Consider the following 16,335-nt stretch of genomic DNA (forward strand, 5'->3'; position numbering starts at 1 on the left):
GGCTCATGTAACACGCTTTTTAACGGATATCATTTCTGCGAGCGCACGTTGCTGGAGAACGTTGTACCAGTTTTTCTTTTGGTACAAGTACCAGTGTAAGAATTTTAGTATGAAATTATTTTGTAGGAAGCCCTCTTTGATGTTCTAGGTATAGTCAGCAGAAGTGGATGAGTGACTATAATAAATTATTATTTTATTATTACAAACCCATCTTAGACACCCTGTTATTACAATGGCAGTAGAATTACTTGTAGATCATTTTGAGATCCACAATCTCATTCTGCTGGTTAGGCACGTCATTTTAAATTTCTTGTAAAGTTGTAATACCTACTATGAACGAAAATGTTCAAACGTTCTTCGGTGAGAAAAGTATGACTTCGCATGCAACTCCTTGGAGTTAAGAGTAGGTACATCAGCTTGGCCATACTTGTCATCACTAACATCATGTTATAACGCTAACACACACGAATAATATTTACCTCGACGTTTCGGCAACATTGCAGTGGCCGTGGTCACGAGTAAACGTCGAGGTAAATATTACTCGTGTGTGTTAGCGTGATAGTCCCGTTGGTGGTATGACTATGAGTGAAAATCACGAAAGTTTTAAACGTTATATCATGTTATAACTTAGACAAGCCGGTGGGAATCGAGTTATTACGATGACCGCCTCTGATGGTAGTTACTTGAGTACAAAATGTAGTTTTTGTCTATTGTAACGCTCTTCCGGTTCTCGAAATTAACCCAGTGAAAACTGGCGAATTGTAGTCCCAGTTACAGTCGCCATTTTTAAAGAGTGAATGGTACTAATGGTACCACAGACGACCCCAACCAACAGTGGACGGGACATTATTTATGTGAGTGCAAGAGCGAGCTGTCAGTGGTTGTATGCAAGTTTAATGCATGTCTCGAGTTGGCTGCAATCCAACTTCGCTGCGACTTATATTTGAAAATAAAAAAATGTGTTTGCTGAAACTACTTGTGTATTTGAGCTCTATTAGCGGCAAAATTGTTTAGCGAGAGTTTTAAAAAGGCGAGTGTAGCTAGAGCTAGGTTATCTGAAATAAATTTATTTTTAGAGATGGAATCTCATTACCGTCGCTATTTAAATATCTATCTACGATGACGTGTATTTCAGTTACCGCTACAAAAAAAAAGTAGAAACTGGTTTTTCCCAACTAATCAATATACCTACTTATCTAAGTGAAGTGGGCCCGTCGAATCACCGCGCGATTTTTAAAAAGAATCTTAAAAACCACCTTGCCAAAATTAAATTACATTAACGTGAACGAGATTCTTGTGAACCTGTAAAGTAGAGGAATTCCAGTATTGTACTTTTTGTAACTGCGGCAAAACGAAATGTGCTTTTACAAAGTGTTCGTTTGAAATGCAATGTAATGGCCATTATCCAGATTCGTTTAGCAAAGGAAAAACTTTACGCGCTAAATGCACATTTTTTTAAATTGCTAATGAGGACAGTGTTAATGTGCTATAAGTATTTTACTTTTGTTTTCGGGATGTTTGTACTCTTTGCACTTATGCGTTTAAATATGGGCACAAATATCTCCTATTTATTAACACTTATCATTCTACAGGCAACCATAGCGCTGGCGATTTCTCAGTCAACTTACTGACATTGCAATGCAACGAGGAAACGCAGCTAGCCTTATGGCCGGGCCAGGATCATCTCTGCAGTATGGAACTCTTCAACGGTTAATGACATCGAATTGAAATCTTAAATGCCAGTATATTTTTATTTAAGCTTGGGTAAGTATGTGTAGTTTGGATGACAATGCAGGTACACAGTCAACAAAAAGTATTCGGCAATATAGCCCGTGTTATAAATGTTATTTTCAATGAAACCAAAATTAAATGAAAAATCTTCACAGAGAGTAGGAATAACTATTATTTGTTTAAAGCTGCGATGTTATCTTATCACATGATTTAACCTTTATGAAACTCTTTAGAGAGTTTTTCAAATCACTTTAAGATAATAAGCTGTCTAGACTTGTCGTTCCATAAATATTAATTTGCTCTTCGAATATTAATGTGGGTCAGACGTCAACTTGTTTTGTTTAACCTTGTATGTGCTCAGCCAGATATTGCATGACGACTTACGCTTTATCTATTTTCTTAATTTGACATATTTCAAACAGCAAAAGTACATAGGTGTTGTTAGTTACTGCGACAAACGTTCATTTTATATTGTTTAAAACTTTCACATCACTGTCACTGTCATCTGTCACTCATCATCATCATATCAGCCGAGGATTCGATTTGTAGCATTCGAAGATGGCGGATGTAGACAATATCTAATTTTGCTTATCTATTAACCTTAATAGTGAACAGTGATCCCAAAATCCTATATTGCTCTCGTGTCTAACATTTTTTAATTCGCAAGTGATCTCCACGTGGTTTCTGAAATTTTACTATCAAATTGCAAAAACTACAATTACCGTACAACGTCCCTCTCAAAGAGAGTTTACCTTGACAGTGGCGAAATTGTCCTATTAATTAGGACAGAAAAGCCATATTTTAAAAGAGAAGAAGAAGAGCATATCAGCCGTAAACCGTACATTGTTGAACATAGAGGCCTCTCCCATTGACCTCCTGTTGCTTCGGTTGGAAGCGCCCTGCATCCATCGTGAACCTGCGGTTTTAACCAGAGGCCGTATAGTCTAACGTTTCGGACGCTCGCGATCGGAATTAAGTGACAGTTTTTGTATGCTAGAACTGTCATTTGGTTACGATCGCGAACGTCAGAAATGTTAGGCAATACGCCCTCTGGTCATCGTTCATCTGATGGTCAAATTCAAATTTAAATCATTTATTCAGTAAATAGGCCGCAATGGGCACTTACACGTCATTTTTTGAACTATCAGCGCTTTCGGAAAGACTATCATTGCCAAGAAGAATGCGCCGCAAGAAACTCTCCTCGTGGTGGACTGGATGTCCTACATCCGCTTGCCGATCCGTACTCATAACTACTACCAATCTTGAGACTTAATAACGTCAGTGCTTACTTTATCTATGTACCTCATACCCGGAATCTTGGTTAAAATGTTCACAAACGCATTCAGAAGTCTTAAAGACATATATTAAAAGTAAACAAACGCAGTACAAAAAACCGTTCAGAACTCATTTTCCGTTCAGGACAAAAAGGCAATTTTATGTCATCCACCTTTCCTTATATTTCCAACATAAACATACACGGATCATGGCGTGTATCGAGCTCTGACCGCCGGCCACAGCCGCGCAACTTTTGCCGCCAACTCCGCAAAACAAGAAAAGTTTCAATTGACGGTATTTAGGTACGGCCCGTTCCGCCCTCCCGTTATATGCTCATTTACTATGCCCACTAGTTTGATAGCTTTTTGTGCGCATTACGGAGTGACTGGGCGAAAGAGTCGTTTTGTTTCTGCTTCGTTTGCATTTTAAATGACTAGAGTGAAGGCTTTGCTGCACTGTCGACGCGGTGTGGCGTCCACCTAACGTAATTATTCATAAAACAACTCATGAAATATAACACAAAACACAACACAAGAAGTCACGTTTCACTTAGACCGTTTTATCTAGTCTGTTATCGTTGAGGGACGCAAACACGTCTAGTGCAGATAAAATGCATGATATATATCACTTCCGATATCCAATTTCCGATAATCTAAAAGGCAGGTAACAACATAACTCATACATTTTACCTGCTCCGATATTGAACAGGCGATCAACACCAATATCGGATCAGATAATATAAAAATGCCCACAAATCAGGTTTAAAGGTCTAAAAAAAACATTTTTGTAAAAAGTTACTTAATCAGTAAATACCGCATTGCATGGTATGTAATGCAGTAATAGCAAGAAATAATCTTCGTTTCAAAATAGTTTCCCACAGACGAACTGCATAATGATGAATCTCGAAATGGACGAAATGCGTAATGATGAATCTCAAAATGGACGAACTGCGTAATGAATATTCTTGAAATGGACGAACTGCGTAGTGACGAATCTCGAAAGGGACGAATCATATTATGGACGAACTGCGTAGTAGACGAATGTCCAAATGCTACTTGGACTAACTGCGTATTGGATCAACGGCTAATAAATCATCGCTTGAAGCTTTTATTGTTTCATGTTAAAAATACGCTGTCAAAGAAAAATTGGATACGATTGTTTACAATATGCAATGTAAAAATAAGCTCATGTTGAAAACAATAACGGATTTGACGGCATAGTAAGTGGAAATAACGCAACAAAAACATCTTGTCAATTCAATACAAATTGTATGTCAGGAAATCCTTGAACCTATTTAAGGCTTATTCGTCTATTTTAGCTTTACGCTTAGCTTCACTTCCTGAAATGATGAAATTGATTCGGAAAAAGAAAAACAATACCTATATTTACTTTTTATTATAACCTATTTGTCTTATCACTTGTTAACCACTCGTCGTATAAAAGGTCACATATTTTTTTATTTTTCTATATTATTTAATTTTCTATGCATGAAAAATAAATATGTTATCTGTATCTTTTCACAAATTTAACCAGAAAAAACTTTTCAATTCCTAAAAAAATACGAGAGGATCAAACAATGGAGTAAACAAATCACTGATGCATATAAAATTCAATTGTTTTCAAACATGTTCCAATGTTTGAAATGCGTGAGCAATGTGTGAAAGACTTTAAAATGCGTAAAGGTTCCTTTACAATGCACGTGCTCGGAAAGTGCCTCTTGACGTGGGTCAACATATCCATAGAAAATGAGTGATTCCTGCACGCATCCACAAGTGTGCAGAAAAGTTGTATGGATTTTACTTTCCGCACTTGTGCCAATTGCCAAATGATGTCCAAACTATTGTTAAAAAAATAAGTCTAAAGAGTCTTTACAGTTAGGCTTTGAACAAATAAGAAAACGTTTGTTGCAACCAACTGAATATTTACTGATAAGATAATACAGATTAAAGGCGACAGAAAAGGGAACATTTTTTTTTCATGTAAACTCGTATTTTAATTCCGTCTTAAGTTATGAAAGTTAACCAATGAGCTTCCAGTGCGCGCGAACGACGTAGCACGAACCAATCATGGTTACCCGTTCGCGCCTGTCATGAAACCCCGCCAAAGTAATGTTCATGAGTTCAGTCCGGTGAATTAATTTTTGATAAGTAAATTAAAATGAACAGTTCAAATGATGAATTTATATCTGACTTGACGCCGTCTTACGTCCTCGGCGAAGCACATATTGTCAGTGACAAACTCAATGCTGAAATACGTGAACTATAATATACATACCTAAGTTAATAAACATCGTAAATTGATAGAATAATCTACATCTACACACCTGGATATTATAACATCTAACGGTACGTCTTATTCTTATTTATTTGCTTTTATCTATTAGAATTAGTGAACCAATTTTGAATTATTTACAGTTCCAAAGCTAAACAATCTCAGATTTACGGTAACTTTTTGTTAATAGCTGGTAGATTAGATACATAATATAAAAAATGTACTTGATGATAATTAACTATTACACGGATTTATTCACGGGTTGCACTGATATTTAGCATTATAGGAGCGTGCAGGAGATAAGGACTAGCCAATATAAGTGTCTGTAGTCTGTAGTGTGTCTGAGTCAATGATTGTTATGAAAGTTGGTTTAATAAAGTGTATACGTTAGCGATTTTGGTTTACCGTGCATGTCGGTATGTATATCTACTGCCTGCTACTGTAGTAAAAGGAGTATGGCAAATAAATGATGTAGTCACTGCCTCGATTTTTTTCCTCGCTTAATGCTTTGTAATACGTGTCGAAAGTAGGAAATTTCCAACTCGTGCCGGCTCAAACACTCGCTTCGCTCGTGTTTCAAGTTCTCTTATTGCCTACTTCCCACACTTGTATCATAAATAACTATTATTACATCACTTTTACATTAACTAGTGCCCATATTAGGTACCGTAACATTCAAAAATAATATTTTTTATTGTAATGAGTCACTATAAAAGACAAAGTTTCATCTTTTTATACAATTTCATATATAAAAAAACGCTCTCGTTTTTTAATAATTCAGTGTCGGAAGTGAAAAATTTTAATGTTATAAACACTTAAGTACCTATCATTGTTAAAAAATCCAAGTTTAAAATTTTGTTCAACATAATATTTGTTGAAAAAACATTTATTCAGGAATTGTTTACTTGGATTCCTCTCGCATTTACCTACTTTATTTTTAATTTGTACATGCTTTTTTTTGGTTTCTTATGTTTTTGTGGGTTCTGGATGTTTATTTATTTATTTATTTATTTATTTTAGGAAAACAAACAGCTAGAAATAATACAAGTATAAAACACATAAAAATATTACAGTATGTTAATAAGTATATGTTTATGTGTCGCACAGACTTAGCTGTGGTGCACGGTTTTTCATTTATTTGTTCGCTGTGCACGTGAACGCTGGAACTAATAATGTGGCAATGTCATGACAACCATGCAAGTTGTACTGAGATCACGTAAAGCTGATTTGGGGTGTTTAGGCAGAGGGGTGTTTAGCTAATCCGAAATTCGAAAATCGAAGTTTGTATCGTACCGTCCCTCTCACTCTCGTGTTAATTAGTATAAGCATCAGAGGGAGCAAATGAAACGAACTTTGATTTTGTATTTCGTAAAAGCTCCGCTGGTTTTCTTCTGACGTCATTGTAACGTAACAAATTTGAGACATCCTGTAAGAAACCAGATTACGTCCGCGGCGGAGCACTTATTGAAGAATTCCCTATTCGTGGGAATTTTATAAAATCTGAACTTACTCCTTGTCTACGACAATACAATTATAGACATAATACAGTCAAAGTCATAAATATGTATGTTCGTTATAAACAAGTCAAAAATATCATACCCTTTATGCCACTAATCATAAGGTCGATGTAGACATAATTTATTTGGATATATGGTTATATAGACATTTATGCCCTCGACTGTTAAAAAATTAGATGTTCCTCGCGATTCCTTCTACGATAAGTTTATACGCCGTGTTATTCTTGATATCCGTTAACTTTTAGGGGACATCTAACATGTCAAATGAAGTTAATTTCTCTAAGACACTAGGCGCCTAAATCTTACTGTTTAAACAATAATCAAGCGTTAAGAAAGATAATTATTAGCAGTAAAACATCGCAGAGGACCTTAATTTGTGTTTTTTTTTAAAGTCCATAACTAAACCGTGTTTATTTCACACATATTTAGCAAAAAAAGTTAAATATGTGGATTATTTTGATGCATCTCTTATGTGTCACGTCAATGCCACTACTCAAGTTTGTTTATTTCATAATTAACAATTAAAAATGTTTTTTTTTTTCATTTTCACGAAAAAGTTAATTATCATATTATGTAGTTCATATCAATGATCTGAGTCACCTGCTAAAGTTTAACGGATATAAAAAAAAACTAAATAAAAAAAATAACGATTTATTACATGTTAGTAAAAAGTTAACAAATAAAATATGTTAGTTCATTAAAAATTTAATACACTATAATATCCATTGAAAGTACCTTAAATAATCTTCACACGTTCAAAATACCAAATTTTATCGAACTTGGTTCAGCGGTTTAAGCGCAAAGAGACAAGCAGTCTTAATTTTTGCATTTATAAAATTATACTGAGTGGTGCAAACATGGCCCACTCTCCATACAAAATTAACTATAACTGCATACACTTGAGCGCCAGATTTTTTGGCGCTCAGTATAGTAAAGAGTTAAAGATTCCAACTTTTTCTACTTTCTAGGTCCAAGAGCACCCAAGAGTCTGCATGTTGAGCCAGTTGCTCCGTGACACAGGACTTTTTTTTCAATATACATATTTTTAAACGTGTTATTTGAAGTCCAAGGATCAAATGTGTATGTATGAGAGTTCATAAGTAATCTCTATACACGATCTTTAAATATTTATAAGTATACCTTTGGCAAGTTGGTAACGCTTTTAATGTTCTAAATATAGAAGTAGTTTAGAACAGTTAGTTATTTAAGCTCGAAACTAGAGCTTATGATAAAGCCGTTAATCCCACACAGCGGGGAACTTCCGATACAGATTTATGAAACTGTTAACCTATCACGCTGTGAAATAGGACCTGCAAAGCACAGACATACAGTACGCTCACATGTCGCAAAATTGCTAGGAGACACAATCTGCAGTAACATGGTACAACAAAGTAAGATTCACACTGAGCGGACCAGCGGAATCGTCTGCCGCCGCGTTCCACCGGCTCCTTGAGCACGCTGAGGCAGCCGACCGGCGTCCTCCAATCGGACGGCGCCAGTCGGCTGCCGCGGCATGGCACCGGCTCCTTGAGCACGCTGAGGCAGCCGACCGGCGTCCTCCAATCGGACGGCGCGAGTCGGCTGCCGCGGCATTGCACCGGCTCCTTGAGCACGCTGAGGCAGCCGACCGGCGTCCTCCAATCTGACGGCGCCAGTCGGCTGCCGCGGCATGGCACCGGCTCCTTGAGCACGCTGAGGCAGCCGACCGGCGTCCTCCAATCTGACGGCGCCAGTCGGCTGCCGCGGCATGGCACCGGCTCCTTGAGCACGCTGAGGCAGCCGACCGGCGTCCTCCAATCTGACGGCGCCAGTCGGCTGCCGCGGCATGGCACCGGCTCCTTGAGCACGCTGAGGCAGCCGACCGGCATCCTCCAATCGGACGGCGCCAGTCGGCTCCTTGAGCACGCTGAGGCAGCCGACCGGCGTCCTCCAATCGGACGGCGCGAGTCGGCTGCCGCGGCATAGCACCGGCTCCTTGAGCACGCTGAGGCAGCCGACCGGCGTCCTCCAACCGGACGACGCGAGTCGGCTGCAAAACGGAACCCTTATAGTTTCGCCATGTCTGTCTGTCGGTCTGTCTGTCTGTCCGTCCGTCCGCGGCTTTGCTCAGGGGCTATCAATGCTAGAAAGCTGTAATTTTGCACGGATATATATATATATAAACTATGCCGACAAAATGGTACAATAAAAAAATCAAAAAAAAGTTTTAGGTAAAGTGTACTTCCCATAGACGTAAAGTGAGGTGATTTTTTTTTCTCATCCAACCCTATAGTGTGGGGTATCGTTGGATTGATATTAACCATTAGGGGTTTGCTAAGACGATTTTTCGATTCAGTGATTTGTTTGCGAAATATTCAACTTTAAAGTGCAAATTTTCATTAAAATCTAGCGTTCTCCACCCCGTTAAAATCTAAACCGGTGGGTTTATATCAAACTTTCAAGGAAAACTATAACGGCAAAGTTTGCTTGAAAATTATTAGTAGTTTAGGATTAAAATAAAATACGAAATCCTTAGAAAACTATTACTTAATTTTTTTGTAATGGCTACGGAACCCTATTTCGGGCGTGTCCGACACGCTCATGGCCGGTTTTCATCATAAGTGGGTGACAGATGTACGAGCAAGTATGCGTACTTATGGCTCGACGACCTTGTTCGCACTTAACTATCTGTTACTTACTGTAAGCCTTGCACTGAGCAAGAAAACATGGCGACAAATTCATCGGCTGCACTAATGAGAGCGTATCTCTTAAATTAGAAGAAGACTTGAAATATCCAGCAAACCTACTGTAATTTTCTCTCCATCATTATGTGCTATTTCGTTCGTTCAAATTACGCGCTACCCACTGGGATTCCAGAACAGAACCGCCAATTGGAAAGTTATTGTCGATAAAGCGCAGCGCACCGAACGAGCAAAAAGCATGGCTTACAAAATAAGTATAATATGATTTTGTGCCCGTCATTTTATGTATGATAGCAATTTACGTATTCTAAAAGCGTTCAGTATTATTACGTGGTGAATACGTGTGGATATGCCAGTTGTGATGGCGCTATGTATCTTGTTTGTCGTGGCATGATATTGATTGCATTTGCGATTTCGCGGGAAAACTAAAATAAAGTTGTGTTTTTTTGGCAGGGGCTGATCCATCAGTCCTTAATTCCAAGACGTTACGTCTTATATAAAGAAAAAACTATATTTTGGCGTTAAATAAAATAATTAATTTGAAATTAAGCGTAAAAATAGATTTTTTCTTGGATTGAAATAAATAATAGTTAATCGATTTGATAAACACGTGACGTCAAAGTCTATGAAAGAACCATATTTTATAGTTAGTAAGTAGAGCAACTGAACTGAACTGGTTTTTTGGTGCTGCAACTACCCAATTGTTTAGTATTAAGAGCGTTTGTACCTGCTGAGTTGGCAACGTTACATTTTTGTTAGTTTTCTCGATTATTCCATAAAATTTTTATGAAAATTAAAAGTGTGGTCTGATAGAACTCTTCTAAATATGTATATACGTAAAGTTAATGTGTCTACTCCAATAATTGTTGTTGTTTAATTTCGTCAATTATTTAGCATGTCTTTAATAATTATTCGTGATAGACTTTTATTTCCTTTAAAAACCGTTAATAAACATTTGTTCTTTTTTTAAAGAATATAAAAGTCTATCACGAATATGGAGTAGACACATTAACTTATATATTAAGAAGAGTTCTATCGGACCACATTTTTAATTTTCATTATTTTTTTATGGAATAATCGAGAAAAACTAACAAAAATGCGACGTTGCCAGCTCAGCAGGTATAAACGCTCTTAAACAATAGTAATATTTTCAGTGTCATTTATAACCCGCTAAGCTCACGTTTATATCAATTTCCAATCGAAATAAATCCACCTAAATGCCGTAGAAGCTAACCATTTTCCAGGCCTGCAATAAAACACTACATAATTGTTTCAGAAACGTCACCTCATAGTTGCGAATGTGCTCTCTATAGAGATTTGTAGCGGGCCGATACATTCTGTGTCGTGCCCGTGACGCGGGTCAGTGGTTGTCAGGCCGATACCGGAGTGGTACTAGTCATGAGAAATAAGCTATTTTAATTAATTATACATGACATTTTTGTTCTATCAAATGTAGCCATTTTGTGAAAATTCTCGCAATGAGTGTGCGAAATATCGCTAGATGGCGTAAGTATCGAGATGTCCGTTTGACGTTACAGTCTTGCTTGCGATTGGCTCATTTAGTTAATTCTGTTACAACTTAATTAATCTGAAAATCCAACTCACTCTGATAAATAAAATTAACATCAGATTAGTTCGAAACATGTCCGATAAACCTCGACTAGAATGAAGTGAGCGTATTTAATTTTTAATTAGTGTGTCTGGATCGGTCTCACGATAGTTTTAACAAATATTGCATTTCTAATCCAAACATTAATATTTTTGAAATAACAGAAAAAATTATTTGCTACACATTTTTTTTTTGAAACTTCATATAATTTAAGGAGGTTAACAACATGAACATTATTTTTAGTATACGCTACCTCTTGTGGTATACAGGGGCGCTCTTAGAACACTGCGTATTTTGGGCTATTTCTTATGGGGCACACGTCTTTCGACCATTTTCAATTAGAGTCAGGGGCTAAAAACGTTCTCGGGTTAATAGGAAACTGCCATTCCCTAGTCCATAAATCTAGCCACATATAGTTGGGTGGCTCCCTTTACCGGTTGTAATATCCTAAATTTACCAGAAGATTCTCATTTTTTATACTGTTATATATCATATACCATGCACTATTGCATAGGTACAAAATTTGATTTATTCGTAAGTAAAAAAATGTTAAATTTTCATTAACACAACATAGAACCATATGCCGACGACTTGTTGAACTGAATCTAAATCGATCGCACCCGAACATTTGTCTTCTACTCGTACAATTCCCTTGCAATAAATTTCACCGGCCCTATATTGGATATAAAAATAGGTCGTTTTATATAAAGGTGAAGTCCTTTACAGCACTATTCCATTGCACTCAGCGCTGGTCATAAATCGTACATTTTATTCAATCGCCACCATTTAGCCGCTGAACGTTAGAGACCAAAATGGGACAATTTGCGATCGCATAAAATTTTACAACGCGAGTCGTCGGAACTTTTACTAGAATATTCAGTTCGCGGGATATATTCTATTTTTTAAAAGGGATTAGGTTTCGGATCGTCCTGTATAGCCGCAGGCTTGCTATGGAATAGCGTTATCGTGCACACGTTAACATTTTAGTTTGTCACACGTTTAAAAAGGAAAAAAGAATTGTGTTATTTAAATAGTTAACTAGCGATAACTGTGACAAAAGAAAACCGGCGAAAATACTATTTTATAGGTAAAACAACAATCTTTCCTTATCGAAAATACAAACTGAGACATGGATGCACAGAAAAAAAACAGAATAAGAAACAGGTCCTCAGCAATCCGTGCTGCGTGCTATAACCCCTACAACACCGCTGGACAGGAGTCTAGACACGAATTTCTCCTATGCACACATATCTCAGGTTGCTTTTTTCCACTACGCTACTTAAGCAGTATATGGTATATATGTCGGCGGCCGATCGTAAAATCCGCCGGATCACGAAATTCCTAGGCATATCGTGAAACGCCGCCATTTCATGATATGCCTAAACGTTGGCCAGGCATATCACGATGTGCCTGAGAAATAATACGGCAGATCGATTAGAGCAACGCATTCGTCGATATTCCTAGCTCTATACCAGGCACATCGTAAAATAGTTTCTTTTTTGGCCACTGGTGGCGCTGCGTATGCAATGGCGGCCGTGCCCAGCTGACCGGTCGTGTTTGTTTAGCGCGTGAAAAATGTCGGCGTCGCAACAAAATGATCCTTAAACCGAAACTAGTGATTGAATTCAAAATAGAAGTGCAAAAGAAGCTTTTGAACATCAGCTCCGTTCTTTTTATGTGAATCAAACGGATTATGTGCACAATATGAAAAAACCATGGACGTCTGCCAGTATTTTAGAGGTTAGTATTTTGTTGATAAATAATAAAGTATTCACTAGTTGTTATTTATTTATATAGAAAAATTTAGGTACGACGAGCGAAGCGAGGAGTGGTTAGTATTCATTGTGATCACGACGCACGAGCCGAGCGAGCGAAGCGAGCGTGCCGCGGCAGCGGCCGGCGAAGTGCCAGAACCGATATGACGGCGTTTCATGATATGCCTAGGAATTTCATGATCTGCCTAAACTGGCCAAATCATGAAATGGCGGCGCTTCATGATATGCCTAGGAATTTTATGATCTGCCTAAACGTCACTAGGCAAATCGCTAAACGGTGAGTTTTGAACGATATGGCGGATGTCCCTTAGCCAATTCATGAAATGGCGGCATTTCACGATATGCCTAGGAATTTCGTGATCTGGCGGATTTTACGATCGGCCGCCGACATATATATCGATATGGTTTCACGGGATACCCGTAAAAGTAACGATTTTGGAGTTGAAATAAAAAAATACAAAAAGACTCCAAAAAAACAATCACAATCTTTCCTTATGTAGTACCCTCAGGATATTTGGTAGGTAAAACCAAATCTTTCCTTATGTTGTGTACCCTTAGGGTATTTTTTTACAAATTGAAAAGTTACTTAGATGACAGACAACGATCCGCACAAAGAACTTCAAAAAAAATCAAAAGTTTACTTGTAAGTAAAATTTAGCAAGAAGTAATACCTCAAAGCAAAAATAACGAGAGTCACCGATCTCATGTAACTTCGTTTTCGTTCGAGTACGAATCGTACTTGGCCAGTTACTTGTCACCAGTGATTAATTTAATAACATTTGAATTACTTCTCAGGTTGTGCATGTTTCCTTAAGATCTTTTTTTATTCAGCGTACAATCTCTAAACGTCTGAATCAAAAATTTCTTATATAACGGTCAATATTTCCGATCAATCCAGTATTTCTGAGGTTTTTTATTTACAAAATAGAAGAATAAATGTTGAGTACTTGTGTATAAAATATCATTATTCCAATTCCATTGAATTATTAATGTCTAAATAATGTTAGCACTGTCTACGGCTTTTGCTACGTCTTCCGTAGACGCTCTACGGCCGGGCGTAGAGCGTCTACGCAGCCGAGCATACTTAGCATGTATTGCGTACTCATGGTAAGTGGTGAGCATTATCTAAAGTAGGTTATCGCTTTCAATGTTGATCCTACTAATATTATAAATGTGTGTGTGTGTGTGTGATTGTGATAGGTCAGTATGGGAAAGTCTGAAACTATAAGACATACGAAGATCTGTTCTTCGGAACCATGTCATCGGTTTTAGTAACAAGAAAAACTTCATTCATAAATTAAAAAAAACATGTACTCAACGTCAGCGAGGTAAAATAACCAGAAGGAGTTTTAATACTGTCTTATTAGCTCAAAGTATTTTTGGTATGGCCCTAAAATATTCAATCATTTGCCAAAATATGTTAGATATAGACGATATAATTGAATTCAAAAGAGCATGGTATGGCTTTCTACGTGGAAAAGCCTACTATTCCATTCAAGCTTATCTAAATGGGAGTTTTTAGCCGTAAATGGTCCGTATTTTTTCTTCCTTTTTAGGGTTCCGTAGCCAAAATGGCAAAAACGGAGCCCTTATAGTTTCGCCATATCTGTCTGTTTGTTTGTCTGTCTGACCGTCTAACCGCGGCTTTGCTCAGGGATAGTTCTTCTATTTTATTTCTATTGAAACACACTCTTGAAAAATCAATCACAGCAAATATGTAATCATAGCCATCCTTTTGGTGTTATAAGTAATAGTTACAGTTTTTAAAAAAAAACCTTTTTCAATAAAAATACCCATCAACCCCTTTTGTAATGCAAAAAAAAACGAATATAGCAAGTAGCAAATATAGCAAGAGATTTAAGCGTTCTAAATATTTAGTTAGAAAAATGCTAAAACCAGAATTACCTTAAACTACTGTTAGGTTAGATCCATAGATCGGCTCTGAAGTTGCTGAGAGAAGATCAAAAAGTTTTTGAATTTTTTTTATACAAGCTGTTTTTATTATTCTAACTATATATCTGCAGCAAATTTCACGTCAAAACCTCTAGAATTGGGTAAATATGACTTATGCCAGATCTGGGTTTAACAAATAAACATATAGAAATTTTTAAAACACATAAGTGTTGTAAAGAAATAGTTTTTTGCATGTTTGCAAAAAAAGTAAGATTTATATTTCTCATTTATGACTGCATCATGTAAAGATGTCTTAGCGTGTAAAGAAAACGATTTCTGTCTCCAGAATCCTCCTCAGATAATTAAATCTATGAATCCAAATGCCTTAGCGATTCCTAGAAGCACTTATGCCATCCGAATTATTATTTCGGCTAATAAATAATCGCAGCTCACCCGCCGCCCCCGCGTCAGACGCGGCTGACGCTAACTCGCACGGAGCCGCGCCGCCATTGTGACGCAATTGGACGCGCTATAAAAACGTCCGTCAACGCGTCGCGAGCATTCGCCCTGATATTAAATTCAGCGACATTGCAACACTACACAGATTATAAACGGTAATCGTAATATTTTTAAGTGTCCCGCAACTCTGTTGGTAAAAACCAATTACTTACAGGTCACTTTGTTGTTCTTCTGTCTGTCTGGAGGGAAAGGAATGCCGGTAGGTATCGAGTTGACATTATTATCAGGTTTGCTACCATTTAGAGCAGTGAAAAAATTAAACGTCGAAGTCAATGCAATCCCCTCCCCCCTCCTCTATCCCCCTTCCCTTTAGGCCGGCAACGCACCCGCAGTCCTAATTATGCTGTAGGTGTCCAATAGTGTCCAAGGGTGGCGGTGATCGCTTACCAACAGGTGACCCGCATGCTCGTTTGCCAGCTATTTGATAAAAAAAACAAAAGAAGGAGAAGAAGTCATTCAAAAAGATCTCACCTGTCCTAGAAATTTGGTATGCAGCTAGCTCATTAGCACAACCAATAAGAAGGGTCTAAAATCTTGTTTTATGCGTATCTATGTCAGTAACCATCTTAAACAACGTGAAGGTTTTGGGAATGTTTTCTGTAATAAAAAAATTACAGGCTGGTTAATCCGCCCAACTGTCATTCTTTTGTACCTACGTAAAGAGAAACCGTTAAATGTTAAAAAAAAATTAACTTTGACTTGTGTTTAATTTTTATGTTTCAAACTTTTAAAACAGTGTTCTCAGTAGTGCACTAAAGCACAGTACAACTAGAATGTTAATGTCGCTCGAGACTCGTCGGTTTTCTTCATTTTCCTGAAGATTCATATAAGAAAGAAAAAGAAAATTTATCTTATTTTTCGAGTTCCGAACGACATTAGCAAACTAGTTGAGTATTTTTTGCGAAAAGGCGGTTTAAATTAGCGTACTGTTCTAATCTGTGGTTTAGCTCAGCGGCCTGTTAGCAGGATTAGCTGGCGACATATTAATTTACGCCGCTAAGAATGGCAACACCAGTGGAAATTCTTTCACGATAAAAAAATAAAAATCCTACACCAGAAGAATT

At 37.4% G+C, this 16,335-nt stretch overlaps 1 protein-coding gene across 1 annotated transcript in view; it reads right to left on the reverse strand.

Annotated features, from left to right (window-relative positions):
* LOC141432974 (uncharacterized) overlaps positions 1–8,662 on the reverse strand; it is a 65,524-nt gene extending 56,862 nt beyond the window's left edge. Inside the window, exon 1 of the mRNA XM_074094812.1 lies at positions 8,135–8,662. Within this exon, the coding sequence (XP_073950913.1) occupies positions 8,135–8,662 (528 nt within the window). The remainder of the gene's footprint in view (positions 1–8,134) is intronic.
* Between the last annotated feature and the right edge of the window lie 7,673 nt (positions 8,663–16,335).

Source organism: Choristoneura fumiferana, chromosome 11 (genome assembly GCF_025370935.1).
Source record: "Choristoneura fumiferana chromosome 11, NRCan_CFum_1, whole genome shotgun sequence".
NCBI classification, from domain to species: Eukaryota; Metazoa; Arthropoda; class Insecta; order Lepidoptera; family Tortricidae; genus Choristoneura; species Choristoneura fumiferana.